General features: G+C 42.8%; 1 protein-coding gene across 4 annotated transcripts; it reads right to left on the bottom strand.

Annotated features, from left to right (window-relative positions):
• Positions 1-134: 134 nt before the first annotated feature.
• LOC110532137 (protein-L-isoaspartate O-methyltransferase domain-containing protein 2) lies at positions 135-15,625 on the bottom strand. 4 transcript variants are annotated; one of them, XM_021615765.3, is made up of 7 exons: positions 15,387-15,625; positions 15,262-15,294; positions 7,155-7,470; positions 6,884-6,986; positions 6,331-6,502; positions 5,602-5,725; positions 135-3,591 (listed from the first exon to the last, which is right to left on the bottom strand). In XM_021615765.3, the coding sequence occupies exons 3-7, from the start codon at positions 7,459-7,461 to the stop codon at positions 3,158-3,160; spliced, it is 1,140 nt and encodes a 379-aa protein (XP_021471440.2). In that variant the 5' UTR covers positions 7,462-7,470; positions 15,262-15,294; positions 15,387-15,625; the 3' UTR covers positions 135-3,157. The 4 variants fall into 4 exon arrangements, 2 of the variants coding, with proteins under 2 accessions (XP_021471440.2, XP_021471439.2); XM_021615764.3 differs by having other exon boundaries at positions 15,457-15,570; XR_016483284.1 differs by having other exon boundaries at positions 2,404-3,591; positions 6,130-6,502; positions 15,387-15,551.
• Positions 15,626-16,221: the final 596 nt, after the last annotated feature.

The following is a 16,221-nucleotide window of genomic DNA, read 5'->3' on the forward strand; positions in this document are numbered from 1 at the left end:
TCTAAATACACATGATTTATTCGATTAACAATTTGAAGAACTGTAGAACTGTAGAACATGTAGAACTGAACAGCAAGACACATTTGGACCCGTCAAGTGCTGGATAAGTTTGGCACTGAGAACGTCAGACAAAACATTTCAATATTTTTTTTTTTTTTATATATATACCTCAACAGCATCGGAGCATAACACACACAGTCCATCACACTGGTTCCAAGGTAGACAAATAAGTGCTTAAATTCCTTCACAGGTGGATGCGCACAGTGAGGTCCAAATGTATTTGGACAGTGACATGTTTTGGCTCCGTACTAAAATTATACAATGACTGAGGTTCAAGTGCAGACTGCCAGCTTTAATTTGAGGGTAATTTCATCCATGTCAGGTGAACCGTTTGGAAATAACAGGACTTTTTGTACTTCTGTTTCCCTTTGCCCCCCATTTTATGGGACCAGACATGGAAAATTCACTCATTAAAGTAGTCAAATGTTTAGTCTCATATTCCTCGCACGCAATGATATCAGGCTTGTGACTGAACTTTCTGGCTGCATTTGCACTTTTTTTGGTTTCACATTTTGTGCCCATGAATGAGGCATAAATATTGTAAGCCCACAAAAAATGCCAACCTCTCCTGTTATTAGAAATAGCGAGAGGTCAGCATGTCTTGGGGTTGTGTTCTTTGTGCCACTAACTTTCTCACTCATTATTCACGACTCATTCAGGATTTTCTGTAATCAATGGTAGCATCCACAATGTAGAAGGGTTCAGAAAAATATTATATTCTTTACTCTAAGTGACTCAAATGACAATACATGATTTACCATACATTTCTATTGGGCACAAAATAAACTGAAACAACCAAAACACTGCAAATGCAGCCAACAAGTTTGTAGAGTCACAGCTTGATGTAATCATTGCGTTGCAGGAATATGGGACCAAGTACTAAACTTTTGACTGTTTAATACACAAGTCCTAATACTTTTGGTTCTTTAAAATGGGTGGGGACTATGTACAAAAAGTATTTTAATTTCAACCGTTCACCCAATATGAATGAAAATACTTTCAAATTAAAGCCAACAGCCCGCACCTTAACCTCAATGTACACTACATAACCAAAAGCATGTGGACACCTGCTTGTCGAACATCTCATCCAAAAGCATGGGCATTAATGTGGAGTTGATCCCCTTTTGCTGCTATAACAGCCTCCACTCTTCTGGGAAGGATTTCTACTAGATGTTGGAACGTTGCTGCGGGGACTTGCTTCCATTCAGCCACAAAAACATGAGGTTGGGTGATTAAGGCTGGCTCGCAGTCGGCGTTTCAATGTATCCCAAAGGTGTTCGTTGGGGTTGTCAGGGCTCTTCCACATCGATCTCGACAAACCAAATCTGTATGGATCTCACTTTGTGCACGAGGGCATTATCATTCTGGAACAGGAAAGGGCCTTCCCCAAACTGTTGCCACAAAGTTGGAAGCACAGAATCGTCTAGAATGTAATTGTATGCTCTAGCGTTAAGATTTCCCTTTACTGGAACTTAAGGGCCTAGCCTGAACCATGAAAAACAGCCGCAGATTATTATTCCTCCTCCACCAAACTTTACAGTTGGCACTATGTATTGGGGCAGCTAGCGTTCTCCTGGCATTTTCCAACCCAGATTTGTCAGTTGGACTGCCAGATGGTGAAGTGTGATTCATCACTTCAGAGAACGCGTTCCACTGCTCCAGAGTCCAATGGCAGCGAGCTTCACACTACTCCTGCCGACGCTTAATTGCACATGGTTAGCTTAGGCTTGTGTGCGGCTGCTCAGCCATGGAAAGCCATTTCATGAAGCTCCCGATTAACAGTTATTGTGCTGACGTTGTTTCCTGAGGCAGTTTGGAACTCAGTAGTGAGTGTTGTAACTGAGGAGACGATTTTTACACGCTACGTGTTTCAATACTCAGCGGGCCCGTTCTGAAAGCTTTTCTACACCTGTCAGCAACGGGTGTGGCTGAAATACCCGAATCCACTAATTTGAATGGGTGTCCACATACTTTTGTATATATATATAAATATATATGTTTGTGTGTGTAAAATTTGAATTACAAAGTGCTGGAGTACAGAGGCAAAATAATGTATCACTGTCCAAATACCTTTGGACCTCACTGTACATTATTTACTGCTTTAATTACAGATCTGCTTTGAGAACCTAATAGTAAATTGCTTTCCCACACTCACTTTCTACCCCTAATCCAAAGGTGTTCTACGGTCCAAAGGCATTTGCAGTCTCCCATTATTTGATGTTGAAGAAATAAGAATTCACAAAATGAGAGTGAATTTGGGTAATGCTGTTTGACAATGTGGTCATTTCTTTGCTATACCGTGTAAAAATGTGTTAATATACTTTTTTCATGCCTGTAGGTCTCTTCAGTTAAATTACTTTTATTTTTCACCCCTGCTCTCAACAAGTATATTCAATGCAGAGAAGATCTTACAGATGTGAACACAGAATGAGCAAATGTTTCCACACCATTTGGGGCTTTCAGTTCTTGTAAGTTGATCTCAAAAGCTCCCCTGAATTGTTCGGTCACAGACAAAATCATCATTCTCAGAAAAATCACATTTACAAAATTCAAAGAGGGAGGAAAGAAGGTCTTCGAGACTGGGTGCCAGTGTCAGGCATGAGACAAGATACCCCAAAAGAGGGGGAGATAAAGTTCATGGGTGGGGCATTGAGTGGGATGAGACTAGTTTTCTAGTGTTCAGAGGGGTTGTTGGAATAGTCCTAGGGGGCTGGTGGTGGTGGTGAGGGCTTCTGGGGGTAGGGGTGACCCTAAGGATGCTCCCAATCCCTAAATCCTTGTTTTTCCAACCTCGACCTCTACCCCTCAGGCACCTCTGTAGATTAGATAGGCGTACCTGGGCTATCGGGGAAGGGGGAGATGGAGCTATTACCATATTGCTTCTACTTATCCAATTCTTCTAGTTATTCACTTCAACATGAAGTTTCTAGGGCTTACATTTTGAATTCGGATGGGAACTCATTTTAGCCATTCCTGTGGAGTGATCAGCCTATTTCTTACACATTAATTACTTTTGTATCCAGAAAGGGGAATCAAGAGCATAGGGATGGGAACAAGTTAGAGAATGGGAGCACAGCTTCTTGTCTCCTGTACCTCCCTACTTCTCTCTGTAGTGGAGCATGTACATCTTCAGAGGCTCAGGGAGCGGCAGGCTCAGGATCCTTTCTCTAAGCAGGTTCACTGGAGCCTCATGTAGAAGGGCACCGCCCTCCCTACTCTCCTCCCCCTCTTCCTCCTGCTCCTCTTCCTCAGGTTCTCCTCGAATCCTGCAGTTCCCTTCTTCTTCCTCCTCTTCTGCGTCTGAGCGGTTGTTGTCGTCGTCCATCGGCCCGGGGATGAGGCGGCTCATGAATACGTAGCGGTTGGAGAGCAGGGTGGAGCCACAGTGTTGGGCCTGCCGGAGCCGCTCCCCGTTGTGGGCCAACCCCCTGGGCAACGGCCCTGGCCCTGGCCCCACCACTGTCTTCTTTAACGTCAGACGGATAAAGATGCGAGCCAAGTCCTGCAGAGTCCGCACCTCAAACATGGTCGCTGAGGAGGTACACACAAATGACAAGAGGATACCATTTCACACACTCCCACATAGTAAGTGATGGAAGTTCTGCCTTCCCATTTTGTAACTAGTCCAACATGCATTTGAGACAACAGTGTTCAACAACTGTCACCTCCCACCCGTGGTTCTGAGTCTCCAGGGCCTGTTTTCACAAAGCCTCAGAGTAGGATAGCCCCCCCCCCCCCCGTCATTTATTATAATCCAAAAGGCTAAATTTATCCTAGATAAGCACCTACTCTGAGATGCTTTGCGAATACCGGCCCAGATCTCCGATATGGTTACTCATCACACAAAGGCTCACTTGGAAAACAACCTCTGTTACATACAGTGCCTTGCGAAAGTATTCGGCCCCCTTGAACTTTGCGACCTTTTGCCACATTTCAGGCTTCAAACATAAAGATATAAAACTGTATTTTTTTGTGAAGAATCAACAACAAGTGGGACACAATCATGAAGTGGAACGACATTTATTGGATATTTCAAACTTTTTTAACAAATCAAAAACTGAAAAATTGGGCGTGCAAAATGATTCAGCCCCTTAAGTTAATACTTTGTAGCGCCACCTTTTGCTGCGATTACAGCTGTAAGTCGCTTGGGGTATGTCTCTATCAGTTTTGCACATCGAGAGACTGACATTTTTTCCCATTCCTCCTTGCAAAACAGCTCGAGCTCAGTGAGGTTGGATGGAGAGCATTTGTGAACAGCAGTTTTCAGTTCTTTCCACAGATTGTCGATTGGATTCAGGTCTGGACTTTGACTTGGCCATTCTAACACCTGGATATGTTTATTTTTGAACCATTCCATTGTAGATTTTGCTTTATGTTTTGGATCATTGTCTTGTTGGAAGACAAATCTCCGTCCCAGTCTCAGGTCTTTTGCAGACTCCATCAGGTTTTCTTCCAGAATGGTCCTGTATTTGGCTCCATCCATCTTCCCATCAATTTTAACCATCTTCCCTGTCCCTGCTGAAGAAAAGCAGGCCCAAACCATGATGCTGCCACCACCATGTTTGACAGTGGGGATGGTGTGTTCAGCTGTGTTGCTTTTACGCCAAACATAACGTTTTGCATTGTTGCCAAAAAGTTCAATTTTGGTTTCATCTGACCAGAGCACCTTCTTCCACATGTTTGGTGTGTCTCCCAGGTGGCTTGTGGCAAACTTTAACCGACACTTTTTATGGATATCTTTAAGAAATGGCTTTCTTCTTGCCACTCTTCCATAAAGGCCAGATTTGTGCAATATACGACTGATTGTTGTCCTATGGACAGAGTCTCCCACCTCAGCTGTAGATCTCTGCAGTTCATCCAGAGTGATCATGGGCCTCTTGGCTGCATCTCTGATCAGTCTTCTCCTTGTATGAGCTGAAAGTTTAGAGGGACGGCCAGGTCTTGGTAGATTTGCAGTGGTCTGATACTCCTTCCATTTCAATATTATATTATTATTGCACAGTGCTCCTTGGGATGTTTAAAGCTTGGGAAATATTTTTGTATCCAAATCCGGCTTTAAACTTCTTCACAACAGTATCTCAGACCTGCCTGGTGTGTTCCTTGTTCTTCATGATGCTCTCTGCGCTTTTAGCGGGCCTCTGAGACTATCACAGTGCAGGTGCATTTATACGGAGACTTGATTACACACAGGTGGATTGTATTTATCATCATTAGTCATTTAGGTCAACATTGGATCATTCAGAGATCCTCATTGAACTTCTGGAGAGAGTTTGCTGCACTGAAAGTAAAGGGGCTGAATAATTTTGCACACCCAATTTTTCAGTTTTTGATTGGTTAAAAAAGTTTGAAATATCCAATAAATGTCATTCCACTTCATGATTGTGTCCCACTTGTTGTTGATTCTTCACAAAAAAATACAGTTTTATATCTTTATGTTTGAAGCCTGAAATGTGGCAAAAGGTCGCAAAGTTCAAGGGGGCCGAATACTTTCGCAAGGCACTGTATTCAATCATATGACAGATGTGCTAGTACAGTACTTACGTAAAGGCACTGCTTTGGGTTTACTGTTGTCTCTGTGTTTGGGCAACACCAGTGGGGCAAAGGACACGGCAATTATGTTTTTGGTCTCCCAGCTGTTGTAGCCTGTTCGAGTGATCTTGGTCAACTAAGGAGAGAGGAAGGGCAATAATGTGTTTGTGTACTGGAGATTTTTTTGTAGTAAGCAGTGTTAAGAAATATGTATTTATATACATATTTTTCTCTAAACAAGTGGAGCACAGAGCATTAGCTACACACAAAGGAAACGAGTATCAAAATGTCTCAATGTGTATAGAGGGTATACAAACAAATTCTAGGAGCGGGACCAAGAAAGATGAGACAACAAAGTCTACAACAGAGAAGATGTATAACAGGGAAGATGACACCACAAGACACCAGAATATATCAAAGTGCTAGAAATAGCACTGGGTTAAGAGGTGAGTTTATCTAAGTTTATTCTGGTTTTAAAAGTGGCCATGTCTTTACAGTCACAATTTAGCCTTGTGAAACCATCCTGATTGCTACGCTCACCATTCTGTTTCACTTCACATTTTGTGTGCCTGGGTCACAGGAGGTTGGTGGCACCTTAACTGGAGAGGACGGGCTCGTGGTAATGGCTGGAGTGGAGTTCCACGTGTTGGATACCATTTTATTTGCTCCATTCCAGACATTATTAAGAGCCGTCCTTCCCTCAGCAGCCACCACTGGGGGTGTGCATGTGCGAGCGCTGACCTTCTCCTCCAATGGCAGCACTAGGATTCCCTCCACTTTGAGCAGGTTCTTCATGTAGTCTTCCTGCTCCCGCTGCACCCCAGCTCCACAATACACCCGGTCATACGGACCACTCTCTGGGGCTATCTCCAGACAGTTCCCCATCACGAAGCAGGGCTCACAGAACTCAAACCTACACACACACACACACACACACACACACACCCCTATGATTCCCCCATTCCAGAGCCACGTCTGATGTTCCTTGGATACCTGTAGCACTCCCGACACAGTTTCCTCAGAGAATCAGCCTACCTACTATAACTGCAGTATGTTATCTTACTAGCTTGTTACAGAATAATTATGTTTAACTGGATCCTCCTGATAGCTTCTATAACTCTGGTATAATGCCATTAAACTGGATTCTCCTGATATACCAGAGTTATAGCCATTTAACTGAATTATCTTGATAGCTCCTATAATTCTGGTATAATGCCAATTAACTGGATTCTCCTGATAGCTCATAACTCTGGTTATAATTCCTACATTGTCATTTTCATCATGAAACTCCTACCTGTCGAAGCTGTCGCTGGTCTTGATGAAAAACTCCAGTTTCTGGTATGCATACTCAATGACATCTTGGTGCAGCTCCACCCCATGGTTCACTCCAAATGGACCTACAGTAAAGGGGAGAAACAAGGTGTGAGTACATTTGCACTTTCCATCTTATTTTCCATTTTCTTATGTAAAGCAATGGTAAGAATGATTTTTAAGCCATTCTTGCCCTTATTATTGTTTTATTTTGTTTCACCTGGCCAGGTGAGGTTTGTGCCATCCTGACTCACCCAGTATGAGTCCCACCATAGTGCTGAGGTAGCCCGTACCACTGCCCAGATTGAGGAAGGACAGGCCAGGCTGGAGATCCAAGGCCTCCATCACCTCGGAGTAGATGCAGGGTGCTGAGAGGTGGATGTTGCCGTGCCTCCAGGCCAGGTCCTTGTAGGCACTGTCTCTGAACTCTTCCAGATAGTAGTCGGCCCTGTCGATGGCCCTAAAGGCCTGCTCCACCAGGTCCGAGCGGATGTACTGAGCCTCCTTCAGGTTGTCAATCAGTTCATCGTTGTCCTCCCCCGCACTCACAGCTCCTCCCATCCTCACGGACTGAGAGAGAGATGAGATGAGGATAGAGTCAGACAAAAAGGTGTCTAAAAATATTGATCAATTGATTCAGATTGATTCATCCCCCTCATCTCCTCAAAGACTGTTCACTGTTACCATCTTGCAAACGGTATCAGAACATCGGGTCTCAGGGCAAAAGGCTCCCGAGACAGCTTCAAACACCAGGCAATCAGACTGCTGAACAGCTACCCCTTGCTGTATACCTGCTCAGACCTGCTCCTGAGAGATTATTTGTACCTCAGAGACTATCCACACTTTACAGACTATAGGCACTGACTCTCATACACATACAACCCTTACACATAAACACACACATACTCACACAGTCAACACTGCTGTTCTATTATGTACTATTTATTCAACTGTGCGAACAGGACACAATCCAATTTATATCTGTAAAAAGTCATACTTGACATAGGACGTTCATAATTTACAGTGCATTCGGAAAGTATTCACTCCCCTTGACTTTTCACATTGTTACGTTACAGCCGTATACTAAATAGGTTTACAAATGTTTGCAAATTTATTTAAAAAAACGAATATTACATTTACATAAGTATTCCGAGCCTTTCCTCTGTACTTTTTTGAAGCACCTTTGGCAGCAATTTCAGGCTTGAGTCTGAGATATGACGCTATAAGCTTGGCACACTGGTATTTGGGGAGTTTCTCCCATTCCTCTCTGCAGATCCTCTCAAACTCTGTCAGGTTGGATGGGGAGCATTGCTAGACATCTATTTTCAGGTCTCTCAAGAGAGTCTGAGGTCCTGAGCGCAAACATCCCCACAGCATGATGCTGCCACCGCCATGCTTCACCGTAGGGATGGTGCCAGTTTTCTTCTAGACATGACAGTTCAATCTTGTTTTCATCAGACCAGAGAATCTTGTTTCTCATGGTCTGAGAGTCTGAGTGCCTCTTGGCATACTCCCAAGCGGGCTGTCATGTGCCTTTTACTGAGGAGTGGCTTCCGTCTGGCCACTTAACCAAAAAGGCCTGATTTGTGGAGTGCTGCAGAGATGTGGTTGTCCTTCTGGAAGGTTATCACATGGCACTGGTTTGAATGCCTGAGCCAACTAGGTGAAAAAAAGTCAAACAAAACACCAGTCTCAACAGTGAAGAGGCGACGCCGGGATGCTGGCCTTCTAGGCAGAGTTCCTCTGTCCAGTGTCTGTGTTATTTTGCCCATCTTAATATTTTATTTTATATTGGCCAGTCTGAGATATGGCTTTTTCTTTGCAACTCTGCCTAGAAGGCCAGCATCCCGGAGTTGCCTCTTCACTGTTGACGTTGAGACTGGTGTTTTGCGGGTACTATTTAATGAAGCTGCCAGTTGAGGACTTGTGGGGCGTCCGTTTCTCACACTAGACACTAATGTACTTGTCCTCTTGCTCAGTTGTGCACCTGGGCCTCCCACTTCTTTTTCTATTCTGGTTAGAGCCAGTTTGTGTACTACTCCCTTCACAGAACAGCGCAGCGTTGTACGAGATCTTCAGTTTCTTGGCAATTTCTCGCATGGAATAGCCCAAGTTTCTCAGAACAAGAATAGACTGACGAGTTTCAGAAGAAAGTTATTTGTTTCTGGCCATGTGCTAACATAATTGCAAAAGGGTTTTCTACTGTTCAATTAGCCTATTAAAATGGTAAACTTGGATTAGCTAACACAACATGCCATTGGATCACTGGAGGGATGGTTGCTGATAATGGGCCTCTGTACGCCTATGTAGATATTCCATAATAAAAAATAGAAATTAATCTGTCGTTTCCAGCTACAATAGTAATTTACAACAATAACAATGTCTATACTGTATTTCTGATCAATTTTATGTTATTTTAATTGAAAAAAATGGACAAAAACAAGGAAATGTCAGTGACCCCAAACTTTTGAACGGTAGTGTATACGTACGTACAAGTTACAGTACATTTGTTTGTTTTTTGATGTGAATAACAATCTAAGTGAAGCAGCTATCATTAACGGTGACATCCAGTCTCAGACATTGCAGTGTAGCCTGATTGGATTACCTGAGGTACGTGAGAGCACAGTGGGCCACTCTTTAACCTTCTCCACAATTAATGGTAATTGGGTTTTCGGTCTCGACCCCGCCCCCGCCCTGTGCAACTGGATCCTGGACTTCCTGACGGGCCGCCCCCTGGTGATGAGGGTAGGTAACAACATCTCCACCCCGCTGATCCTCAACACTGAGGCCCCACAAGGGTGCGTTCTCAGCCCTCTCCTGTACTCCCTGTTTACCCATGACTGCGTGGCCATGCACGCCTCCAACTCAATCATCAAGTTTGCAGATGACACTACAGTGGTAGGCTTGACTACCAACAACGACGAGACGGCCAACAGGGAGGGGGTGAGGGCCCTCGGAGTGTGGTGTCAGGAAAATAACCTCACACTCAATGTCAACAAAACAAAGGAGATGATCGTGGACTTCAGGAAACAGCAGAGGGAGCAGCCCCCTATCCACATAGATGGGACAGTAATGGAGAGGGTGGAACGTTTTAAGTTCCTCGGCGTACACATCACGGACAAACTGAAATGGTCCACCCACACAGACAGCGTGGTGAAGAAGGCGCAGCAGAGCCTCTTCAACCTCAGGAGGCTGAAGAAATTTGGCTTGTCACCAAAAACACTCAAACTTTTACAGATGCACAATCGAGAGCATGCTGTCGGGCTGTATCACTGCCTGGTACGGCAACTACTCCGCACACAACCGCAAGGCTCTCCAGAGTGTAGTGAGGTCTGCACAATGCATCGTCGGGGGCAAACTACCTGCTCTGCAGGACACCTACACCACCCGATGTCACAGGAAGGCCAAAAAGATCATCAAGGACAACAACCCCCCGAGCCACTGCCTGTTCACCCCGCTATCATACAGAAGGCGAGGTCAGTAAAGGTGCATCAAAGCGGGGACTGAGAGACTGAAAAACAGCTTCTATCTCAAGGCCATCAGACTGTTAAACAGCCACCACTAACATTGAGTGGCTGCTGCCAACATACTGACTCAACTCTAGCCACTTTAATAATGGACAAATGTATAAATGTATCACTAGCCACAATATATAATGTTTACATACCCTACATTACTCATCTCATATGTACAGTGGGGCAAAAAAAGTATTTAGTCAGCCACCAATTGTGCAAGTTCTCCCACTTAAAAAGATGAGAGAGGCCTGTAATTTTCATCATAGGTACACTTCAACTATGACAGACGAAATGAGAAGAAAAAAATCCAGAAAATCACATTGTAGGATTTTTAATGAATTTATTTGCAAATTATGGTGGAAAATAAGTATTTGGTCAATAACAAAAGTTTCTCAATACTTTGTTATATACCCTTTGTTGGCAATGACAGGGGTCAAACGTTTTCTGTAAGTCTTCACACACTGTTGCTGGTATTTTGGCCCATTCCTCCATGCAGATCTCCTCAAGAGCAGTGATGTTTTGGGGCTGTTGCTGGGCAACACGGACTTTCAACTCCCTCCAAAGATTTATGGGATTGAGATCTGGAGACTGGCTAGGCCACTCCAGGACCTTGAAACGCTTCTTACGAAGCCACTCCTTCGTTGCCCGGGCGGTGTGTTTGGGATCATTGTCATGCTGAAAGACCCAGCCACGTTTCATCTTCAATGCCCTTGCTGATGGAAGGAGGTTTTCACTCAAAATCTCACGATACATGGCCCCATTCATTCTTTCCTTTACACGGATCAGTCGTCCTGGTCCCTTTGCAGAAAAACGGCCCCAAAGCATGATGTTTCCACCCCCATGCTTCACAGTAGGTATTGTGTTATTTGGACGCAACTCAGCATTCTTTGTCCTCCACACACGACGAGTTGAGTTTTTACCAAAAAGTTATATTTTGGTTTCATCTGACCATATGACATTCTCCCAATCTTCTTCTGGATCATCCAAATGCTCTCTAGCAAACTTCAGACGGGCCTGGACATGTACTGGCTTAAGCAGGGGGACACGTCTGGCACTGCAGGATTTGAGTCCCTGGCGGCTTGGTGTGTTGATGGTAGGCTTTGTTACTTTGGTCCCAGCTCTCTGCAGGTCATTCACTAGGTCCCCCTGTGTGGTTCTGGGATTTTTGCTCACTGTTCTTGGGATCATTTTGACCCCACGGAGTGAGATCTTGCGTGGAGCCCCAGATCGAGGGAAATTATCAGTGGTCTTGTATGTCTTCCATTTCCTAATATTTGCTCTCACAGTTGATTTCTTCAAACCAAGCTGCTTACCTATTGCAGATTCAGTCTTCCCAGCCTGGTGCAGGTCTACAATTTTGTTTCTGGTGTCCTTTGACAGCTCTTTGGTCTTGGCCATAGTGGAGTTTGGAGTGTGACTGTTTGAGGTTGTGGACAGGTGTCTTTTATACTGATAACAAGTTCAAACAGGTGCCATTAATACAGGTAACGAGTGGAGGACAGAGGAGCCTCTTAAAGAAGAAGTTACAGGTCTGTGAGAGCCAGAAATCTTGCTTTTTGTAGGTGACCAAATACTTATTTTCCACCATAATTTGCAAATAAATTCATTAAAAATCCTACAATTTGATTTTCTGGATTTTATTTCTCATTTTGTCTGTCATAGTTGAAGTGTACCTATGATGAAAAGTACAGGACTCTCATCTTTTTAATTGGGAGAACTTGCACAATTGGTGGCTGACTAAATACTTTTTTGCCCCACTGTATATACTGTACTCTATACCATCTACTACATCTTGCCTATGTCGTTCGGCCATCACTCATTCATATATTTGTATGTACATATTCTTATTAATTCCTTTACACTTGTGTGTATAAGGTAGTTGTTGTGAAATTGTTAGGTTAGATTACTTGTTAGATATTACTGCATGGTCGGAACTAGAAGCACAAGCATTTCGCTACACTCGAATTAACATCTGCTAACCATGTGTATGTGACAAATAAAATTTGATTTCTTAATTGGAAGAGAAAGTGTTCTCTCAGGTTTCCTTGACGTCCCTCTGGTAAAGTAGAACGTGTTGCCAACAATGGCTTTCACAACAGATGATTGATGAGAAGGATCTTAGATATTAACTAAGTTTAGTATTTCAGTCTTGTTGGATCCTCTGGGGACACAATGCACCTTTTACTTGGTAACACTTTACATGTAGATTATTATTGTGCAATTAAATTGTAAATACTCACATACACAGTACCAGTCAAAGGTTTGGACACACCTACTCATTCAAGGGTTTTTCTTTATTTTTACTATTTTCTACATTGTATAATAATAGTGAAGACAACCTATGTAATAACAGATATGGAATCATGTAGTAACGAATAAAAAAAAGTGTAAATCAAAATATCTTTTTAGATTCTTCACCCTGTGCCTTGACAGCTTTGCACACTTTTGGCATTCTCTCAACCAGCTTCCCCTGGAATGCTTTTCCAACAGTCTTGAAGGAGTTCCCACATGTGCTAAGCACTTGTTGGCTGCTTTTCCTTCATTCTGCAGTCCAACTCATCCCAAATCATCTCAATTGGGTTGAGGTCAGGTGATTGCGGAGGCCAGGTCATCTGATACAACACTCCATCCCTCTCATTGGTCAAATAGCTCTGACACAGCCTTGAGATGTGTTTTGGGTCATTGTCCTGTTGAAAAACAAATAATAGTCGCACTAAGCCCAAACCAGATGGGATGGCGTATCGCTGCAGAATGCTGTGGTAGCCATGCTGGTTAAGTGTACCTTGAATTCTAAATAAATCACCAACAGTGTCACCAGCAAAGCACCATCACACCTCCTCCTCCATGCTTCACGTTGGGAACCACACATGCGGAGATCATCTGTTCACTTACTCTGCATCTCACAAAGACATGGTGGTTGGAACCAAAAATCGAAAATGTGGATTCATCAGACCAAAGGACAGATTTCCACCGGTCTAATGTCCATTGCTCGTGTTTCTTGGCCCAAGCAAGTCTCTTCTTATTATGGGGGGCTTTAGTAGTGGTTTCTTTGCAGCAATTTGACCATGAAGTCCTGATTCACGCAGTCTCCTCTGAACAGTTGATGTTGAGATGTGTCTGTTACTTGAACTCTGAAGCATTTATTTGGGCTGCAAATTATGAGGCTGGTATCTCTAATGAACTTATCCTCTGCAGCAGAGGTAACTCTGGGTCTTCCTTTTCTGTGGCGGTCCTCATGAGAGCCAGTTTCATCACAGTGCTTGATGCTTTTTGCGACTGCACTTGAAGAAACTTTCAAAGTTCTTGACACTTTCCAGATTGACTGACCTTCATGTCTTAAAGTAATGGACTTTCGTTTCTCTTTTGAGCTTTTCTTGCCGTAATATGGCCTTGGTCTTTTACCAAATAGGACTATCTTCTGTATACCACCCCTACCATGTCAAAATACAACTGATTGGCTGAAATGCATTAAGAAGTAAATACATTCCACAAATGAACAAGACACACCTGTTAATTGAAATGCATTCCAGGTGACTACCTCGTGAAGCTGGTTGAGAGAATGCCAAGTGTGTGCAAAGCTGTCATCAAGGCAACAGGTGGTTACTTAGAAGAATCTCAAATTTAAAATATATTTTGATTTGTTTAACACCTTTTTGGTTACTACGTGATTCCATATTGGTTATTTCATAGTTTGTCTTCACCATTATTATAATAGAAAATTGTAAAAAAAATAAAATAATGAAAAACCCTGGAATGAGTTCTAGTTGGAGAAAGGATGAACTTTGAACATGTCATTTTGGGTCTGAAGGTGTGTGTAAAAGACAGGCCTGTTTAAGAACCTCTTTCTTCGGGCCTTTAATGAAGTTCTTATATTACAAACCAGTCAAATAAACTCGTATTGGATTCTGCTTTCACGAGTAGCCGGGCGGTGTCACTGCCACAGCACACGATAATGTGGCGTGGAAACGCCTTCTTTGTAACTGCAGGAGTAGGCGAATTCGATTATGCTGAGCCGTGGGGCACCTGTCTATGTCCCGTGATGTGCCGGGCAAAAGCGGTGAGGGAGGAGCGCCCATCTGAAATCGAACATCAATGCCGCGTTCACTGCTAGTCGGTACTAGAAAACTGAAATGTCCTATGTGCTGATTAGTTGAACGTTGCACGTGTATAACTACAACCAGTTAAAAATAGAACATTTCCTAATTCTGACTAGCAGATGAACGCGGCATAATATCGGACGTTCGGTCATGTTGGCAAAAGAAAAAATGGTGTATCATCCAGAAATACATATCTTTGCCATATAATAAACCTTTGCATTTTCAAACTAGTTTCATTGGAAGGCAGATAGGGCGTTTATATCAAAAGCAATCATTTGTGCATGTGAGAACACAGAATCCTAGTCGTCACTCAACGTGATTAATTACATCACTTTTGTTTTGAGCCGATTTCGCCGTGTGCTTTGAACCAGGTCCCTGGCTCACACCCAGGACGCAGCCCGTTCCAAAACAAATGCCACTACTTTCACCCAATAAAAAACACGCCTAACCGGGCGCCCGGACCAGATAATCGAATCCTCTCAGTGATGCATATTTCCCACCAATGAACGCACACACAAAATACAGCTGCGCCACTGAATAACAAAATAGTATGTGTTTACATAAATATTATTATTATCACCAAAAGTACTGCAGCCAACAATTGGGTAAGCATTTGTTGTGCATTCATAGTGTCTTTCTTAATCTTCTTTCAAATAGTTTGACATTGGCAATTTGATATTTAACAACCAAACACAACATGTTATCGAACTGCTGCTTCAACGCGAAATATATACATAAATATGCATCACCTTTGTCTCTGTTGATGTCGTCAACGAAGCGCTCTGCATGGGTACATGGGAGAGAAGATAAATTATTGTCTGGCTGGAGCTAAAAAAGACACTCGCCATAAGAAATACGAAGCAGCGGTCTTTACCTTATGGATGTGACGGTTAATTGACACTGCTTTATAGTGTCAATTGTATTTCGAAAAAAGATGTTGTTACCTTCTCGTTTTCCCCCATAAACATTCAATAGATGTCGCCACAATTCTGGACGTAAACATTGACCAGCTGACACTGACGTCACACAAACACCAAACTCTGATCAGTCAGTTCCCCAGTGGAGAGGGAGAGTTGTACTCGTCTTGCATTGGCCGAAATGTTAAATCTCCAATGGAAAATGAATTAGGTAAAATTATTTTAAATTGGATATTCGGTGTAGCCAATAGCTGCTAGACAAAGAGTGACATGACTATGATAATGATACATTCTGAATCAGGGGAGGGTGTACAAAAATCCAAATTTTTTATTTATTTATGTATTATTATTATTATTATATATTTTTTGCTTTCAATCATCAATAGCTCTTACACAAAGTGTGCCTTGACTATTAAAATGATATATTCTGAATCAGGGGAAGGTTGGACAAAAATACACAGCTTTTTTGTTGTTGTACATTTCGTATTTATTAGTATATTTTTTTAGCATTCAATCTTCAATACCTCTTAGGCAAAGCAGGTTGGACAAAAATCCACATTTTTTGTTCTTGTTGAAATTGTAATTTTCTTTTTAGTTGGGCTTCAATAGCTCTTCAATAGCTCTTGCCATGACTATGAAAATTATATATTCTGAATCTGGGGAGGATGGACAAAAATGCGCTTTTTAATGTTTTTGCTTTCAATCTTCAATAGCTCTTACACAAAGCATCCAATCCTCCCCTGATGCAGAACATCTAATTTTCATAGTCATGGCATGCTTTGCCTAAGAGCT

This window comes from Oncorhynchus mykiss, chromosome 9 (assembly GCF_057628025.1).
Source record: "Oncorhynchus mykiss isolate SJ-2025 chromosome 9, ASM5762802v1, whole genome shotgun sequence".
Classification (NCBI taxonomy): Eukaryota; Metazoa; Chordata; class Actinopteri; order Salmoniformes; family Salmonidae; genus Oncorhynchus; species Oncorhynchus mykiss.